Raw genomic sequence first — 19,031 nt, forward strand, 5'->3', positions numbered from 1 at the left:
AACATTTGTAACAACTTCATCAAATCATGCCGAGATTATTGCACTACATGAAGCAAGCCGTGAATGTGTGTGGTTAAAATCAATGACTCAACATATCCAAATCTCATGCGGATTATCATTTGACGAGAAGCCTGTGATACTATATGAAGATAATGCTGCATGTGTTGCTCAAATGAAGAAGGATACATAAAAAGCGACAGAACTAAACATATTCCTCCTAAGTTCTTCGCATTCACCAAAGAGCTTGAGAAGAATAAATGTATTGATGTTCGTCACATTCAATCAAGTGAAAACTCATCAGATCTCTTCACAAAGGCACTTCCTACTAATATATTCAGAAAGCATATATATAATATTGGGATGCGCAATCTACGAAATCTGTGAAGAATTGTTCGTGTCAACATGAGGGGGAGTTTACGTGACTGCACTCTTTTTCCCTTACTATGGTTTTTATCCCAATGGGTTTTTCCTAGTAAGGTTTTTAACGAGGCAGTATAAAAACACGTAATGAAGACAATCATTATGATCATCATCACAAGGGGGAGTGTTGAAAAATTATTTAAAAATGTGAAAAATATTTGTGTTGAAAATGTGAATGTTGAAAATTAGGTAAAATTAGGTGTTGAATATTGAAAATTAGTGTGTGATGATGTAGGTAATGATGTATTTTATTTTTGGATTATTTGTAAAAATTTTCTATAAATAGATCTCTCATTTGTGAAGAAAATCACAATTGAGTTGAGAGAAAAATATTATAAAGTGTGTAGTGTTATAATTTTGAGAGTTTGAGATTTTTACTTTTTACCGTAAATTTTTACTTTTTCAGAACAACTATTACATATAAATATGTATTAATTTACAAAACGGTATATATCCCCTATTCCCTCAATGCATGAAAAATCATTATGAATTCAATAATATCTCATAAATAATATCTCATATCAATAAATTTTTAAGATCAATTACATTTTGGGTTATAACAATGTAATATATTTTTTTCTTCTTGTCGGTCAACTCCGCTAGATAGAGTTGTTAGACGAGCTGGCCAACCAAAAACCCGTCATCTGGTTGGAGAAGGCGAGAGCCAGCTCACTAGGAAATCCCTCCTAAGACGAGATGCGGGCTAGAACAGGTAGTTCGTAATGTTTACTCTGGCAGCAGCAATTACAGTCCTGTCAAGTCTGAATACTCCCCGGCATCGATTGGATTTGTTCATTTACGACGTACGCTTCATAGATACGGACGTCTGCTCCAGATATTGTCTATGGCGGAGCTGGCGGCCGCTGAAGTCTACGCGCCTCGGACGATACAGATGTGGAGGACGTTGCTGAACTGTATGGCCTTTGTCTTCCAGATCTTCCGGAATATGTAGCAGAGGTGGAAGAGAGACCTTCGTTGCAATCCACCGCTTCTGTGATAATCACCGCTCGCGATGGGAGAATGTTTGATGCTCCGCCTTTGAGGAAGTTGAAGGTAATATTTTATGAAGCAAGTGGAATTCATGTTCGACTACAGATAATTAATGCTTTTGTTTGGTTTCTCTCTTTTTATGAAGTTTAGTTTTTTTTCGGAAATAGGCTACTCTTTCGATTGCTCATCTTCCAACTCTGGAGAAGTTGGAGTTGGTATTTTAGTCATTATGTTTTCTTAGATTTCTGCTATCTTATTCAAGAAAAGGGGTAAGACCATGTTCTTTTTACAATTGATGGGGAAAATATGGGATCGTACTTAGTATTGTTATCTTCCTTAAAACAAAACTAATCCAAGCATTGCAAGATGGATGAACATCGCAAGCTAGTGCATGGATGGATAGTCTTGACGGAAATGTATTTGTTAATGAATAGTGGTGATGATTTATGTTGCTAGACCAACTCAGGGATTTCCACTGGTACAATATGCTTTTAGTCTTCTGTCCTATGAATACCGTTTTGGATGTAAGATAGGTGATATCATGTGCATGGTATCTGTTGGATGTAAAATGGTTTTCTGTTGAAAAAAGTGTTTTCTTAGGTTTCTATCACATTTAAACTGATTCTCGATAATTCATACAGTTAAGATATAGTTGACGTGTTGCATATAGTTTCCCTGCCTCACACTGTCATCATATACAGATTTCCCCTTTCCTGTATTTATCATAGTGTGCTCAATTGGGTCTTGTATGTCTTGACAAACTTAGGGTGTCTGTTGAGGTGCATTATACAGCAACAAAGATTTTCCATGTGCTGAAAATGGTTGAACATAAAGTGTGCCTTGTAAAGGTTTTATATATGAAATTTGAGAGGCTACTGATTCTAATAGTCTGTACTCTGCAGAGATCTGTGAGGCCTAGAACATAGCGTACTATGTGCGTAGTACATTTTGGAGAGTTGAAATTTCTGAGGATATTAATTGTCAGGCGAGCTTATTAAATCAATTCACACTAGAGTGCTCATATGTTTCCCTCTTTTGTGCTAAAGATTAGGTAATGTTCCAGGCCTACACAGTTTTGCTGAAAAAATCGTTGAAGTGACACCCCGCCCCGCCCGATTAAATACATTGTGTAACAGATTTCTACAAGGTGCATAGGTCTAAAAAATATCTTTGGATACAGTTCAATTGTTTTTCCTCCAGAGTTAGGTCGTCAAAGATTTCTTGGTGTGTAAAATGGTGATACCAAATTGAATTGCTTTTGGAAATGTGCCTGTTTACCGGATGCAGGTGGTTCTTGATTTGGATGAAACTCTAGTATGTGCATACGAGACGTCAAGTTTACCAGCTATGCTACGTAGTCAAGCCACCGAAGCTGGTTTAAAATGGTTTGAACTAGAATGTATCTCTTCTGACAAGGTGAGTTACATGTGCTATTATACTTGGACAATTAAGCAGGAATTTTACATTTTATTATTAAATTTGATATGTTTTTTACTGTTTGTGTTTTTATGTTTATATTTTGATGGGGCTTCAAGCAATTTGATGGAAAACCTAAGATCAACCACGTGACAGTATTTGAACGTCCAAGATTGAAAGAATTTCTGGGCCAACTTAGCGAATTTGCAGAACTCGTGTTGTTTACTGCTGGCCTTGAAGGTTTTCTGTTACCCTATGACTTTGTTTAAAATTGCACTTTAAATAGTGTTGTATTGCTTTTTTTATTATTGCAGGATTTGCCAGACCTCTTGTTGATAGAATAGATGCTGACAATCGATTCAGTGGTAGACTCTATCGGCCTTCAACAATTAGCACGTAAGTGATCTGCTCCTTTGCAGTTGACCGCTGGGAATTCCGTCTGACGTCTTCCTTATGTTTCTTATTTCTCACCAAGAGGGTACTCATTTTGCTTTTTTTAGTCTAAAAATATGGCCTACGCTCTACTTTTTCATTGATGGAAATAATCGATATACATGATTGTGATGTGTTTGCATCTGACAAGTGAATGAAAAGAAAACTAAAGAAATAATAATGCGAAGTGTTCAAGAAATGCAAAGTGAAATTTGCTATGCTGATGAAATGCCGTTTGATTTATGCTGCTTTAGCAATGTGAATTAATTTGTGGAAAATACTTAAAACTGTTGTAACTTTTAAACTCTAAAATGCGAAATAAAAATGATTTCGGATACGATTTTGGGGGGTAAATAACATCATGGTTGTGGATAGACAACTTCTTGATGTAATATACTTGGCTTCTTGATTATTTAACCTACTGTTGCTCGTGCTACTGTGTTGCTGTATACTAACATAACAATATGACGGGGATTCTGGCTGTCATGCTATCTTTTGACCTGGTTTGAGTAGCTCAAGTAGTGGAAATTATCGAACGTCCGCTGATTTGGCATGTCCTTAAATCTGTATTGTAGTATGGATGATCATCAGATAGCATACACTCAGATTTTTTCTTAATTTATTTATGAGATTCGTCAGCTTCCTAAATACCACTCCTTGTGTAGTTGCAAGGTGCAGGAAGGTTAATCACTGTACCCAAATACCAATCCCAGAGCATGTGCCTCATTCCACTGCAGAAGGCACATTTGAATAATAAAAATAATAGGAAATGATACTCATTTCTACTTGTAAATGATCTTTCCATTAACAGGTTAAGTTTGATGCGATTCCGAACATTTCATCTAACCACAGAATGGTCATTTTACTGCTGCAAATTATTTAGTTTAGTTTTCGACCATGGATTTACTGCATTCATCTCATAAACTTGTTTGTGACCACCATAGGGAATATCGTGAGCACGTAAAAGATCTATCTTGCTTATCAAAGGATTTGTGTAGAACTGTTATTGTTGACAACCACCCATTTAGCTTCTTGTTGCAACCGCTTAACGGAATTCCATGTATTCTCTTTTCTGCTGGGCAACGGAAGGAAGAGCAGGTACCAATATTTCTCACAAAACCTCTATTTTTCTCCTCGTCCGACTAATTTTTCTACATTCTTGTTCACCAGCTTTTGGAGGTTATACTCCCACTTCTCAGGGACCTTTCTCTACAGAAGGACGTAAGACCCATTCTCTACGAAAGATTCCATATGCCTGAATGGTTCCAAAAGCATGGAATCCCGACTTCAGGGTGGCCAAACACAGGATAAAATCATCGACCTGTCCTCTTTACCGTTAGTTCCTAGATCTTCATTCTTTTTAGAAGACTATCTCTTTGCCAGAACCACACGATATTGTATAGAACCATTCAGGGCAAGGCGGCAGTCATTGATGAAATTCCAAACTTTTCAAGTTCGAACGGTAGAACAAGATTCTTGTTTACAGCTATTTATAGATTCCATCCTCATTGGATTTGTTTCTACATGTTTTATAGTGTGCATACAAATAAATTATTTACACGTACATTTAACAATTGCTGTATTCCTCTGAGGTCCTTTTGTAATCGACATGTTGGATTTGAATGTTGTGTTTTTGTACATAATTCAACAAATTCTGGTAACTTTTTATGGAGAAATGTCTCCCAAGTTTTGTCAGCTAGCATTTGTTTGTTGAAGTGATGCCCAAACACGATAGTAGGCACCCGATTTAGGAAAGGTTTTTAAGCGTTAAATTGTAGATAGGTTTTTAAGAAAAATTATAAAATGAGAGGCTTTTCTCCGAATGAAAATTTAAATTAAAGGCTTTTTTTGTTAATTTTTTAATATTCGCCCAAAACTTTTTTAGTAAATAAATGTGACGTTAGGATCTATAATACATTCGGGTTAAATTTGTGGAACAGATTTTATAAATTTTAAAATTATATATATAAGATATTTTTATTTAAAACTGATGAATTGGTCTTGTCCCTTCTCGATAGAAGCTTCTTGCGAGTAGATATATAAATATATTATCTGGCGAGAAATCTTGGAATTTTATAATCAAGTGATCAATAACGTACAATCGTTTTATATTTGACTGAATCATGGACTGAAGTAGCACAAGTTCTACGAAATTAAGAGAAAATCACATCTTTGGTTCCAATTATATTGTAGAATTGAGTATTCGTTCACGACCAATAAATTATAGTCAATTTTAATTATATCTAAAAAAAATAAATTATAGTTAATAAATATAAATTGAATACCTTAATTTGTACCATATCTAAACAATATGTTTTAATTATTGTGCCAAAACTCTTTTTGGTTTTTCAATTTTTTTTTCTAGTGCTCTCGTTTTCTTTTAGCCATGTATGGTGTTGGAGCCTGGAGTGCAAAGAAATTTTCAAATTTTCCTATATATTTGGTTTAATATAATATAATAATATACTTTGATTTCGAGATATAATAAATTGCTAATTAATCAAGTGTTCTTAATCTATCGGCTAGAAGAAAATAAAATTTTGAATCCCTTAATACAAGTCTTTTAAATACTATACTTGGAATATGAACATTGGTTGTATAGTGTTAAATTTAAGTGTTGGAACATGGAAGGTTTGTTGGCTTATTTCTATTGTATATTTATATTTATATATAGTTTTTTTTCTCTATATTTTATTTAGAAAAATAATTTTATGTAAAAATATTTTAATTGATAACTTAAAAAGAATTTTATCTTCTTATTAGTATTTTCTTTTGCGCGTACAAGCTTGAGTAGAGAAATCAAACTTGGCAAAAACTTGTGTGAGACGGTCTCACGGATCGTATTTTGTGAGACAGATCTCTTATTTGGATCATCCATGAAAAAGCATTACTTTTTATTGTGAATATCGGTAGGATTGATCCGTCTCACAGATAAATATTCGTGCGACCGTCGAGACATACTCACCAAACTTATATATATTTTGAAACTCGAGTGCATATAATATATTATAAAAAAGCATTTTTATTATTTTTGAAGTGGATACTGAAACAGATTAAAAATAATTATAAAGTCTAACTTAAAAATTCAATCCAGTCAAACTAGGAATTTTCAAATTTGGTTTTGAAAAAAAAAGTTGAATGTTTTACTAATCCCATAAGGCAATGGTGATTTGAAATGGACTTGGAAAATTCAAACATTAAGTTTTACTAATCCTACATTAACAAATAAATTTCATAAATTTGGAGTGAACAAGACAATTACCATTAGATTATGCAATTATAATATATTTTGTATGATTTTCATATGGAATTACGTGCATACAATTTAATTAATAAGTGAATTAAGTTAAATGAACCGAATTAAATAGATTAATCACACCACACCGTGGGTTTAATTAATTAATTAATCATAGCTATTAAAAAATAGTTAAAGCATTGCCTCTCAATCGATGGTTGCATCATTCATACGAAATATTTTAATTTTTTTTAATATAAAAATAATAATAATATTTAGAATTTGCAAATTCTTAATTTCCAATGAGTCGTGCTCTGAATGAATGCCAAGAGGCTCAACTACTTGGCGGCTAAACGAAAGCATTATCGTGCATGCTTGATGGAATACTGATCCATTTTTAAAGTATTATTATTATTAAACAAAAATTTGTGTTAGACGGTCTCACGGATCGTATTTTGTGAGACGGGTGAGACCGTCTCACAAGAGACCTATTCTTATTATTAATACTAATAAATACTTTTTTAATTATCATTTTAATATTTCCCCCGATTAAATTAAATTAAATTAAATATGTTTCCAACTGCTTCTAAATTTATTGTTTTTTTAATGAAAAATTTATCGTTTTTCAGTTGGTCTATTTTTCGTCGATCCTTTCTCTCTCCAGTGCATTTCCTTTTCTCTCTCTACAAATGAGGGAGCTTTTGCTCTCTCAGATAACGTCCCTTCCATGAAGACTCCATTTTCACCGGTCGTCGCCGCCGTATTTCTCCTATTTAGTGCCGTCTCCCTTCTGCCGCCATTAGCCAAAGCCCTAGGAGGGTCTAGCTCCACACTCGCAGTGGTGTACGGCTCCACCACTACTATCTGTAGCATAGTGGCGCAGCAACCTGTCCAACAAATTCAATGCTGGCGGGACGGTGTGCTTCTCCCGCCCATCCTCCCCACCACCTCATTCGAAGGAGTCGCCGGTGGTCGAGACACCCTTTGCGGCGTTCTCTCCGGCGGCCTCAGACTCCTGTGCTGGGACACCACCACCTTTTCCTTCAAAAGAATTTACAACAGCACCACGATTTCATTGACTTCTCTGACGATCGGTGACACTGAAATTTGTGCGTTAACCAATGTTACTGCTCCGGAAAACGCCATTTGCTGGAGACCGTATCGTGTTCCTTCATCTGGGAATTCACGATTTAGCATGATTTCATCTGGTTATGATTTTTCTTGCGGAATTTTGGAGAATAACAATCGGGTTCTTTGTTGGGGGAACAACAATTTTTCTTCTTTTATACAATCAGATTTTTCAAATTTATCAATAACAAATATTCAGGTTGGTGGAAGGCATGCTTGTGGCATCGATGATTCAGGATTTGTAGTTTGCAAAGGGAATAATGATACCGGTCAATTGAATGTGCCATCGGATGTCGCAAACGAGTATAGGGCACTAGCTTTAGGCGAAAATCACAGCTGTGCAATCAGAAGAGGGAACAGAACAGTGATTTGTTGGGGTGGAAATGGCGAATTTTCAAGCAATATTACAGATGGAATTTCATTTGAATCCATTGTTGCAAGCTCGAATTTTTCTTGTGGATTGACAACAAGAAATTTTTCAGTAATTTGTTGGGGTATCGGTTGGCCAAATTCTTCAGGGATTGAGTTGCCTTTACAAAAAACACTTCCGTGGCCATGTGTTGAGACTTCTTGTCAATGTAATGTATATCCTGACTCGTCAACACTTTGTTCTGGAAATGGACATATTTGTCGGCCTTGTGATGATCCCGTTTTGAGTCCGGAAACCCCACCATCATTTCTTCCACCACCGCCAGTCATTAATTCTCCCCCTTCTTCCCCTTCTAGAGGGCTTAGAAGGGGTTTACTGGCTTTAGCAATAGTTGGATTGGTAGGTGGATTGGTGGGTGTTTGTACGGTGGCATATTGTTTGTGGACCGGTGTTTGTTTTGGGAAGAAAAAGATTCATAATTCTGTGCAACCAACAATGACTGTAGCTAATGCTGCTCAACAATCTAGTAGTACTCCATCTTCAAGATCATCTACTCTTAGGCGCCAAGGATCGATTCTCATGAGGCGACAAAGGAGTGGAACATCATCAAAACAACCAGACAGGGCGGAAGAATTCTTGTTTTCAGAGCTTGTATCGGCTACCAATAATTTTGCCTTCGAGAACAAGATTGGTGGAGGGAGTTTTGGCGGTGTCTATAAAGGGAAACTCCATGATGGCCGTGAAGTTGCTATCAAAAGAGGCGATACTGGTTCGAAGGAAAAGAAGTTCCAAGAGAAAGAGAGAGCATTTGAATCTGAATTGGCGTTCTTGTCACGGTTACATCACAAGCATTTGGTTGGTCTAATTGGGTATTGTGAAGAAAGGGATGAAAGACTGTTAGTTTACGAGTATATGGAGAATGGATCGCTTCATGATCATTTACATGGCAAGAGCAATGTCGTAAAGAGTAGCAGTGTCGTGAATTCTTGGAAAATGAGAATCAATATTTCACTAGACGCAGCTCGTGGCATAGAGTACCTCCACAATTACGCAGTTCCGCCAATAATTCATCGAGACATCAAGTCTTCAAACATTTTGCTCGATGCAAATTTCTTAGCAAGAGTGTCTGATTTCGGATTGTCCCTAAATGGGCCAGAAAATGATCGTGAGTTCAGACAGATGAAAGCAGCCGGTACCATAGGATACATTGATCCTGAATATTATGGACTCCATATATTGACAGCAAAGAGTGACGTTTATGGTCTTGGAGTCATGTTGTTAGAACTTTTGACAGGGAAGAAGGCTATATTCAAGAATGCCGAAAATGGAGGTTCGCCAATCAATTTGGTAGACTACACAGTGCCGGTGATCGAGGCCGGAGACTTGGCTAAGATTTTGGACTCAAGGGTTGGTCTACCTGAGATGAACGAGTCCGAAGCTGTGGAGCTCATGGCGAACACGGCGGTGCATTGCGTGCGTTTAGAAGGCAAAGATAGACTTACAATGAGTGACGTTGTTGTGAATTTGGAAAGAGCATTGGCTCTCTGTGATAGCCGTGGCAGCTTCTCCAGTGGTCCAATCTCCATCCTTTCAGATTGAAATTTGAGAAAACACCATACGAGGAATTAATTTTTTAAGTCTTATGATTTTTTATTAATTTTATTAATTTTTGTTGCTAGCCAAAATGACAGTCTAAACTTTAGGCTTTTGTACAATATAGACAGATTCATTTGATGCTCAAGATTCCGAAGGGGAAGTAGTAACTGAATAAGATATGATATTTTTGTTAAATTATGTTATTTATTAATTTATTTATTGACTGAGAAGTTATATTAATTTCACGTGAATTTAGATGTAAGCAAAGGCTAGAACTAATAAAGTTAGAATCCAATCGGCACTCAGAAGTCTAACGTATACCAAGTTCTGGTCCAAGTTGAGATGGAGTATTTGTCACGTCGGGAAGGAACATAATCACTTGGGAATTGACTTTGAAATTTCTCTGTTCTCATTTATCAAAGAAAATGACATTTATTTTTTAAAAAAATAATAATTTATTTATCTGTCTACATTATTTTATGTCACTCATTAAAAGAGAAGCACACATCGAGCAAAACAAATATAAATTAACATCTGTCCCGACAACGTCAGAAAACATCAAACAAATTGGTTTCATTTCCTTGAAAGTTAATATCTTCTAGCACAACTATTGATACTGAATATTTAAGAGATTTTGATGTACGTGTAATGACAAACAAGGAAAATCATTTTATAATTAAATACAAACAGATGTCAATCTATTAAATAATATATAATTATAAAATCCACTTTTGATATGAATTAGATAAATTTTTGGATTCTCAAACGATGAGTCATCTTTGATTTTATGTCTTCCCCTCGAGCTGAAAGAGATGCACTTAAATGAGATTCAATTTTAGTTTGAATGGTGGGTTCCTTTGGTTGGGATTTACTTTTTCTTCTCTTCTATCTTCCTCTCATTTGATTTGTCCAAATCTTTGCCAAATTTTCAAATCATTTGTTTTAATCACAGTTTGTCTCCAAACCGTGTCTAAATACTTATCTTACACGTTCGTCTCACATCAACTTTCAAACTCTATCACTTTGATATATTTTCCAACTGATTACAATTTAAATCGCATGTTTCATGAATGATATCTTTCTCTTGGCCGAAGGAACAAGCACAAAAAACAGATTTGAAGAAGCTGTGACAGAACTTGCTTTCATTAGACTAAAAACTTTCGATCTCATCGTTGTTTATTAACAAATTTCAATGCTTTCGGGAAGAACAAAAAAACATTTGTGGTGCACAATCAGTGCACAATATATATGTACATACACACACGTGCGCGCGCGATCTCATGTGTGTAAATGCATTACTGGCCTATCTCAAATAAGAGATATAACAAATGCGGAAAGGAATCCGCACCTGGATCAAACAAATTCAAATCGCATAAGAAGCTTCACAGAATTGTACTCGTCCCCCTTCCGAGAATGAAGTGGAACTGCCCGAATGCCTTTTCTCAACTCCGATATGGGAAGGGATGTTTGGCCTCCAAAGTCATCCTTCTCCGACGTATCATGTTCGTGAACTTCAATACGAAGGACTGCTAGTTCAGGAACTGTTAATGGGAACTCAAACACCTCATCCCAATTTGGTATCCAGTTGTCTTCAAGAATCTTTGTTTTCTTCATGGTGGAATCTGCGGGAACTCCAGCAATTCCTACCTGAGGATGAACAAATGTGACATATTCAGACCCTGTGGTATGTTATGCATCTAAAGTACATAAAATATGATAGTAAAATAGGTTCCAATGAATGCTATTAGAATTAAGGTCATGAGTTGGATTAATGATGAATACCTAAATGGGGGCAATCCCTCGATAAGGGATTATTATATAATTACATTTGCGGCGAGGCTCAGGGGTGAGTCAAAGTGTTTAGCAAAATAGGCCACCAAAGAGGAGCTCATCCGTGGGTTGAGACTCGAACCACAATAAAACCTTTTGAATTATATATTTATCTCCAACTACAAGTGGAGAGATTAGCCCTCAATCTTGTGACATCTAAAGATAACATGTAAAATTATAGGTGTTTTTTTCCTCGTGCCTTGTTTTAGGCATCTAAACACAAGCAGAGTCATAGAAAGAATACGACCATTAAATAGGGACATAGTCTAACGGATTGGTAGAGAATGCTAAACCAAAGAGTCAATAAGATTCATTGAATACGATTGATAGCTGATTAGCTGAAGCTGCTTCATTTGTAGAACCAGTCAAACAACAGAACTATAACTATATAGGAAATAAAAAAAACTTGCAAAATGTATCACTCACCCTTGCATAGAAATCTGGGGGAGAATAAGCATCAAAATGTGTATGACGGAAGTCATAATACCATCCTTCACCCATATACAGAGTCACCTGTTTAACAGAAAGGATGATTGGACAAAATATGGAGTAAAGCTCATCTTTGAAGTGCTGCGGGATATTTTTTAGAGAAGAAGCCTGCAGACTACCTTCAAAGTTGTTTTAATTGGCAATCTAGCATCTGGATCAAAGACCTCGCCACGTGAGCCATCCTTCAATAAAAAATCTGGTTTTTTAACGTATCCACAGCCGCCGTTGGCTCTGAACATGCCATGCATCAACCAAAGTGATTTTCCATACCCCTGTTCAGATACAAGAAGTACATTTTAGACCCCGGAATAACTAATAAACAAATATGCACCAAGTGAAGAAAGCCATGATAGTATGATTTGATTAAAAATTTCTGTGTCCTCAACTTTCTCAATCTTATAATGCTCTAACCTGCATGTTAAATGCAACCAATTGAGCCCCATGCGCCCATCCGATAAATGGATTGTAATTGGATGAGTCAAAACGTATACCTTTTGGGTATATTCTCAGTAAATTCCTACGTGTAAACCTGCAGAAAACAAAGAACATGAACACCTAGTGACATGACCCTAATCCTAATAGTGAGCGGAGATCAAAGCCTAATGGATGGAGCCAAGATTGATTCAAGTAACAAATTAGAAGACAAGGAATCACAATGGACCAAGCTAATTGAGCGGACTACTTGATCATGGGTAGGTTTACTATATTAACTTATCAATTAAGGCCTAATTATTGTTGACGGGACTCCAGTTAATTTATTTATTGTTTTCATGCTATCTTTTAGGTAGAATTTTTATGGGCTAAGTCAAATGTCGTTCTAAGCTATTTCGTTGATAGCTTAGGATTTACAAGTACACACACACACATTTAGGCAAATGATTTTTGTAAGAGTTAAACATGTATCATCGATGAAATTGCTGGTTCCTTTCTCATTTCTTCCGGATATGCAAACAAATCTATCAAATATTTTAAAATCCATTCTTATGGCTTCAAAATTCAGACTTATAGTCTTCATTCTTTGAAGGGGTGGCATCCAACAACTCAAAAACTTTAGTGAAACTCGGTTGACTCCATTAGTAAACACTGAGAGACACATAAAATTACTTGTTGAAATGGATGGTATCATAGTAGAGAGCTGCTTCAATCATTTTTTTTATTATTATTTTGTGCTGTATAATTCTTCTATACTATGTCCAGTACAATTTCAGAAACTCCCGACCTTTTTATTATCGTCTCCATTTTTTCAGAATAAGTCACAGTTGGTTATCTTACAAACTAGGAAAACAATTCTTGAAATGAGAATGGAGCACACTCAACCGCAAAAGATTAAAAGTAAGCTGTATCAACATACCTCACTATATCTTTTCCATAAGTTATAATGGCCTTTTCAAGCTCTTGTTCGCTCAAGCTAAGACGTCTCACTTTATCAGGATCCACCTTCAGCCACTCCTGCATTCCACCCTTCCCCTTCCCAGCATGAATAGCAACCAACCGCCTATATTCTGGTGCTACCTTTTGCTGAGACTTATGATACTCGTTATCATCTTCTTCTTCTTCATCAACATCTTCATCTAAATCATAATCCTTTTGGAGAAAGCATAGATAATTCAAAACTAGAGAAATAGTCTGCAATCAAATGACATTAAGTGTGAAGTTTAACCATATACCTTATCGTCATTGGCTTTAAAGCTTTTATCTTCTTTTCCCCAAGCTTCGGTAGCTGAATTTCTTTCATTCTTTGAGCCACTCTTTTTTGATTCAAGAACCTTGGCTTTTAAGTACTCTTTGGGTGGTTTGGTTGATATAATAACCCTTTTCTTTAGAGAATCTGGTGAGGGAAATTGTCTTAAGCTTTCTGGACCAGGGGAAAACAGCATCTCTCCAAATGTTTGGGTGATCATCTAGATTCCATCAACAGAAAAGTGGTTATGACATTGCTGGCACTCTTTCTCTGTGATGGAGTCAATTTACATACCTCAGCCACTTTTGCCTGAAGTTCCGGGGTGAGATGGTCCTCCAGTGTTATTATGACAGGATATTCAGAGGCAGTAAAAGCATGTTCCTTGATTGATCTCAAACATTTTAGGAGTTGAACGGGGGTGGTCAATGTCCTAAACGTACAAAAAAAAAGGAGAAATTCTAAGAAACGGGTAGGAGAGAGAAAATGGATCAGATTGTATGACATAAAGTTTGGCATGATAAAATAATAAATCATGAATAAGAAATTGAAACTTAACGTCATCGATAATAAATTAAAAGGACGTGCAAACAGCTGATACCTCCCATGTAGAACATCCACATCGTCTCCAGCGGAACTAGGCCATATATCCAATTCAATAACTCTCACGCCTCTATGCAATGCATTTATGATCGGAACGTCGCTGCAGTCACTACTTAATTGATTCCCTGTCAGATAAGAATTGTGGCCAGTGTATATGAAGTAATGAGAGATCGGAGCATTCATGTCATGATGAACCTGGAAAGAAAATAGTTTTAGAAAACTTGCATTTCCATTGAAGACCACAATCAAGGAAATGACTTATATCAAAATGTCCGGTACAGGTGCCAGGTTTGAGCCATTGAAAGGCATGAATAAAGCAAAATAACAGAAAAGCAATTACACTGCTGTTCTAATCAAGATATAAATACTTTTCGCTTATTGGGGAATGCCCAAACTCTTCATAACAGCATCCCAAGCTCCGGAAAGGGAAAAATATAAGAAATGTGAGTGGAAACTTCAAAACACATTTCAAGCAGAAACATTGAAATGATAAGCTGGTGGAAACAAGATGATGCCTAGACTCATTTCCCAAAATTCCCCAGGAGCTCCTGATCTCACTCTCACGCCTTACTTTCAGGTAAAAGCAGAGCCTTTTCATCCCGAAGTTGCAATAATCTTGGCAGAATGAGTGAGGTAATATCACCATCTGGCCTTAAGTCCTTGGTTATACTTTTACAAACTTCGAAAATAAAAACCCCCCCACATCTGAAATATTTATCTTCCCACGTTTAAGATTTATAGATACTGCTCTCGTTTAGCCTCAACTATAGTCTTTACTACATATGAGATATCAAATATCAAAATTAATAAATCCAAATGAAATTTCAAGAATTGCTATTTTTTCAATTGTAGTTTAAATGTTATTTCTTTGTTTTTCTCTTTTGAACATACTAAACTGAAACTTAAGGGTATACTTCAGACAGAAAACGACAAATAACATAGTAAAGTTCCTACCTTTGGTATCTTTCTTGCCGCAGGAGCAGTTTCTGGTGAGTGATTTAGCAACTGAAATATCCAATTGAAGGAGAAAGTGACAATGCACAAAGATGTTTCAAATTTTTATTTGGTGTAGAATTATGTGATGGATTTTTTGTGTTCATCTAAATTTGGGGTAATTTATTTATTAACTTCCAGGGAGATCATCCCCTCTAAATTTGAAGTCACTTCTCTATCACTATGCTATGGGTAATGTATTAGGTGTTATAGAATATGCGTGCAGCACTCCTGCGAGAAGACAGTAAAATTTCCATGCAAAAGAGAAAAGCTGCATGGGTATCCAAAATATGACGACAATTTTGATCCCGGAAATTTTGAAATAGAAAATCATTAATCTGTTGATAAATGGTTTTAAAAAAGGGTGAGAAAAGTTACCCCCAATTTGAAATTGATAGGCGGATTAGCGTTCCCGAACAGGTACTTGAAGAAGGCCTCGAGATTCATCCCCCGGCGATGAAACACGTTGAAATGTCTCGTCTCGTTCATTATATCCTTCGCGTCCTCCACCGTCGCGTTCTCCTCTCTCTGAACCTCAACGAGAAACCGCCGCAGATGATCCGCGCTCATCACCCCATTCTCGGAATAGTCGTAGAAAATATCCTTAATGTCCGCCGGTGCTTCTGCAGCTGCCAGACGGAACCTTCTCCGAAAGCAGAAGCAGATTCTGTACGACTGCTTCGACATTAAAGAATCTTGATTAAATTGGAGCGAAGATTTCCACTGTGAATGGAAACAAAGAATCGATGCATTGCTTTTGTAAGGGTTAAAGCGGGGAACATATGAAGAATATTGATTTGGCGGGTAACGCAATGGATGACGTGGAGTAGTACGAGGAATGGGATTATATAATCGGTGAGTGATTAAAAATTTAATTATAACAAATAATTTATTAAAAGAACAAAATAAATTCCTTTATTAATTTGAGAATTTCATATTTCTTTTCATCAATTATGCAATTATACTTTAGGGAAAGTGAAAGTTTTTTATTTATCATTTATATCGTTAATATAATAATTTTTATAAGTAGGATAAGAAATTATTGAATGATATAAATTATTTAATTTGAAATATGACCTTTTTTTACTTATATACATAATTAATATTATTTATCATTTTAAAAAATAAAAAAACAATCGGAAATATTAGTTAAATAATAATAACTAATAGTAAAAAGGAGCGTTATTGATATTATTTTGTGGAGGAACTCTCAAACCATTATAAATGATCGTTCAACTACCTGATTAAAAATTACTTTTTATATATAGATATATAAAATCATCACAAAAATTCTTGTGAGACGGTCTCACGGATCAATTTCGTGGTCGAATCTCTTATTCGGGTCATCCATGAAAAAGTATTAATTTTTATGTTAAGATTATTATTTTTTATTGTGAATATCGGTAGGGTTTACCCGTCTCACAGATAAAAATTCGTGAGACCATATCAAAAAAGACCTACTCTAAAATCATTAAATCAAAACAAGAACTTGAGAAACCACAATTAAGTAAGAATATAAGATATATGTTATTTTTAAAATTTTTCATTTTTATATTAAATTTACTTTTTTTTCCTCAAATGATGACAATGAGAGATTATTGTCTAACTAAAATAAAATTAATTCGTCAAAGAGTATAAAAACTAAACCCAACTTTAGGTGTGGGATAAATCAATCTCACAAACTTACTACTTGCATTTAAGATTCAACAAGCTTTAATTTAATAATTCTTTATTTTACCTAACAATTTGGTAATATTCCTATGTAATTCATTGCCACTCGATTTCCAAAACTTGCTGGAAGAGATTTTATATGGATTTGTAGCTTACGAGAGAAATTACTCATTAACAACGGTTTGCCACATTTATGCATAAAACCACTTTCAATTTTCATTTAATTTAATTTCATGAATTAATTAAGCCTCCCGGATTTGACCACTACATAACTTAGCCGGAGGCGTGTAAAGTTCCAATTTCCAAGTCATTTCCCCCTTGAAGTCAAATGTACTATTTAGAACCTTCTTCCCCTCCATTTTGCCATCTCCCCCCCTCCTCCATTTCCATTCCCTGCTAATATCCCTTATTTTTCTCACACAGAAATTGTCCGTCCAAAAAGAGAGTATTGAAATCTGTAATGGGTTTCTCGAAAGAAGAAAAAGCATTAAAGAAATTAGCATTTCTGTTAGTTCCAAGATGGATGAAGACTTTGTTCTTCTTGATCACTATGTTGGTTTCTTTACTCTTATTTTCAGCCCCAATTCTTCTGATAATCACCGACGTACTCCTTCCCACCGCTCTGTTTTCCGCTTCTCTTCCGCTGCCGCATCCTTCTTTCACTGATCTGGAAACCCTTTTGGGCAATCTGAATAGCTACGACTTTCGCCTCTCCCTCATCGATATTCCTCTCGTCTCCATTGCTCGATCAGCTATCATTCTATGTAAGTATATATCTTGTTCACTCATACTGTCGTACGTACATGGGCTAAAATTAAGCTGATCAACCTGTCTTTCTTATCGATCTTTTAGGTGTTTATAGTCTCTGCGACGGTCCGAGGTTGTCGAGGTGGCCGTACCTGGGAGTCTCCACCGTCTGCTCGGCGGCGTCGTTGGTGTTTGTGTCATTGAAAGGTTCCTACGTATTGATGAATGGTGGGTATTCAAGCGGCGGCACATATGCTAAAGCGGCGGAGTTGGGTTTATACATTTCGTCTTTAGGATTGGCCATTGGGCACGTCGCAGTGGCATATAGGACCAGTTGCAGGGAGAGAAGAAAACTTCTTGTTTACAAAATCGATATTGAAGCTGTAAGTCACCATTTCCGCATTTTATTTTCTCCTTTTCCCCGCCATTATTGCTCGTATTTATTAAAACCACAATTTGAGATATAACATTATATATTTACAAAATATGATTGAGTTATAAAATACATTTGCATCCACATTGCGACAGGTATCTGCTTGCAAGAATGGGTTTCCTAAAAATCAATACTTCAACAAGCCAAGAGATACACATATGAAGAGCTGAAACCTAGTCAAACACGAAACCATGGACAAGCCACGAATTTTCAGAGGATTTGAAAGGGTGATCTTCTAGAAGGGCCGGTCGATGCAGGCAGGTCAAAAGGATCACATTTACATAGTAAGAAGCAAAAGGTCGGCAGAACATGACAATTCATTGTAAATACCTTGTGTTCGTATTGTTTCGAAAACACGATGATGCACTGTATCATTCATTATTCCTACGATCGAGAGATGCCGCAGGTGTTTTCAATAACCAAAAAAAAATTGTTTGAGGTTATGCTACCGTACCGCGGGTTTCTTATCACCAAAAAAAAGAAGGAAAATGTGATTTTAATTTGTAAGTTTATGTGAGGTTTGCAGTGTTTGACTCTGTTAATTAATAGAATAAAGGTGTGTTTGGTTGAGTGGATTAAATAATGATAGATTAATAGTCAAACAATTATCCAATGTTTGGTTAAAATTTTAAGATGTTTTAATAATCATTTTGACCTGATTTAAGATCCAATTTTGTGGATAACTATTTGATTATTAATCTAACAAATCAAGTGGGATACATTGTCAAAACTCAATAACTTATATTTTTCTCCTCTTATTTCTTAGAGTGTTAAGTTATTTATTGAATAAAAAATTTATTTTAGAGTGTTGTACGTCGATCCTGATATTTAATATATATCATTATTATTTAATTTGATTTAAATTTTAAAAAATATAAAGTTATATTTTTATTTTGAAACAATAATTTATTTGTATATATTTTAATAAAATAATAAAAACTAAATTTTAATGTTGGTTATGTTTATCAATAATATTTTTATTTTTATTATATTTTATTTT

At 35.5% G+C, this 19,031-nt stretch overlaps 4 protein-coding genes across 5 annotated transcripts; 3 read left to right on the forward strand and 1 right to left on the reverse strand.

Moving 5' to 3' along the window:
- Nucleotides 1-1,288: 1,288 nt before the first annotated feature.
- On the forward strand, nt 1,289-4,959 carry LOC140965573 (uncharacterized). Its single transcript, XM_073425667.1, has 6 exons — nt 1,289-1,473; nt 2,698-2,826; nt 2,946-3,066; nt 3,141-3,222; nt 4,203-4,356; nt 4,429-4,959. Exons 1-6 carry the CDS (start codon nt 1,441-1,443, stop codon nt 4,567-4,569), a joined length of 660 nt encoding a protein of 219 aa, XP_073281768.1. The 5' UTR covers nt 1,289-1,440; the 3' UTR covers nt 4,570-4,959.
- Nucleotides 4,960-7,127: 2,168 nt separating this feature from the next.
- LOC140965574 (putative serine/threonine-protein kinase-like protein CCR3) lies at nt 7,128-9,761 on the forward strand. The gene has a single exon (XM_073425668.1). It carries the CDS (start codon nt 7,221-7,223, stop codon nt 9,588-9,590), a length of 2,370 nt encoding a protein of 789 aa, XP_073281769.1. The 5' UTR covers nt 7,128-7,220; the 3' UTR covers nt 9,591-9,761.
- A 1,080-nt stretch (nt 9,762-10,841) lies between these two features.
- Nucleotides 10,842-15,985, reverse strand: LOC140965571 (phosphoinositide phospholipase C 2-like). 2 transcript variants are annotated; one of them, XM_073425664.1, is made up of 9 exons: nt 15,559-15,985; nt 14,186-14,382; nt 13,882-14,017; nt 13,574-13,807; nt 13,258-13,490; nt 12,318-12,435; nt 12,026-12,178; nt 11,844-11,930; nt 10,842-11,234 (listed from the first exon to the last, which is right to left on the reverse strand). In XM_073425664.1, the coding sequence occupies exons 1-9, from the start codon at nt 15,865-15,867 to the stop codon at nt 10,941-10,943; spliced, it is 1,761 nt and encodes a 586-aa protein (XP_073281765.1). In that variant the 5' UTR covers nt 15,868-15,985; the 3' UTR covers nt 10,842-10,940. The 2 variants fall into 2 exon arrangements, with proteins under 2 accessions (XP_073281765.1, XP_073281766.1); XM_073425665.1 differs by lacking the exon at nt 15,559-15,985 and adding an exon at nt 14,528-15,546.
- Nucleotides 15,986-17,204: 1,219 nt separating this feature from the next.
- On the forward strand, nt 17,205-18,247 carry LOC140965578 (uncharacterized). Its single transcript, XM_073425672.1, has 3 exons — nt 17,205-17,615; nt 17,704-17,981; nt 18,127-18,247. The coding sequence occupies exons 1-3, from the start codon at nt 17,312-17,314 to the stop codon at nt 18,199-18,201; spliced, it is 657 nt and encodes a 218-aa protein (XP_073281773.1). The 5' UTR covers nt 17,205-17,311; the 3' UTR covers nt 18,202-18,247.
- The last annotated feature ends 784 nt before the right edge of the window (nt 18,248-19,031 follow it).

The sequence above is a fragment of the Primulina huaijiensis genome, unplaced genomic scaffold, assembly GCF_012295235.1.
Source record: "Primulina huaijiensis isolate GDHJ02 unplaced genomic scaffold, ASM1229523v2 scaffold11261, whole genome shotgun sequence".
NCBI classification, from domain to species: domain Eukaryota; kingdom Viridiplantae; phylum Streptophyta; class Magnoliopsida; order Lamiales; family Gesneriaceae; genus Primulina; species Primulina huaijiensis.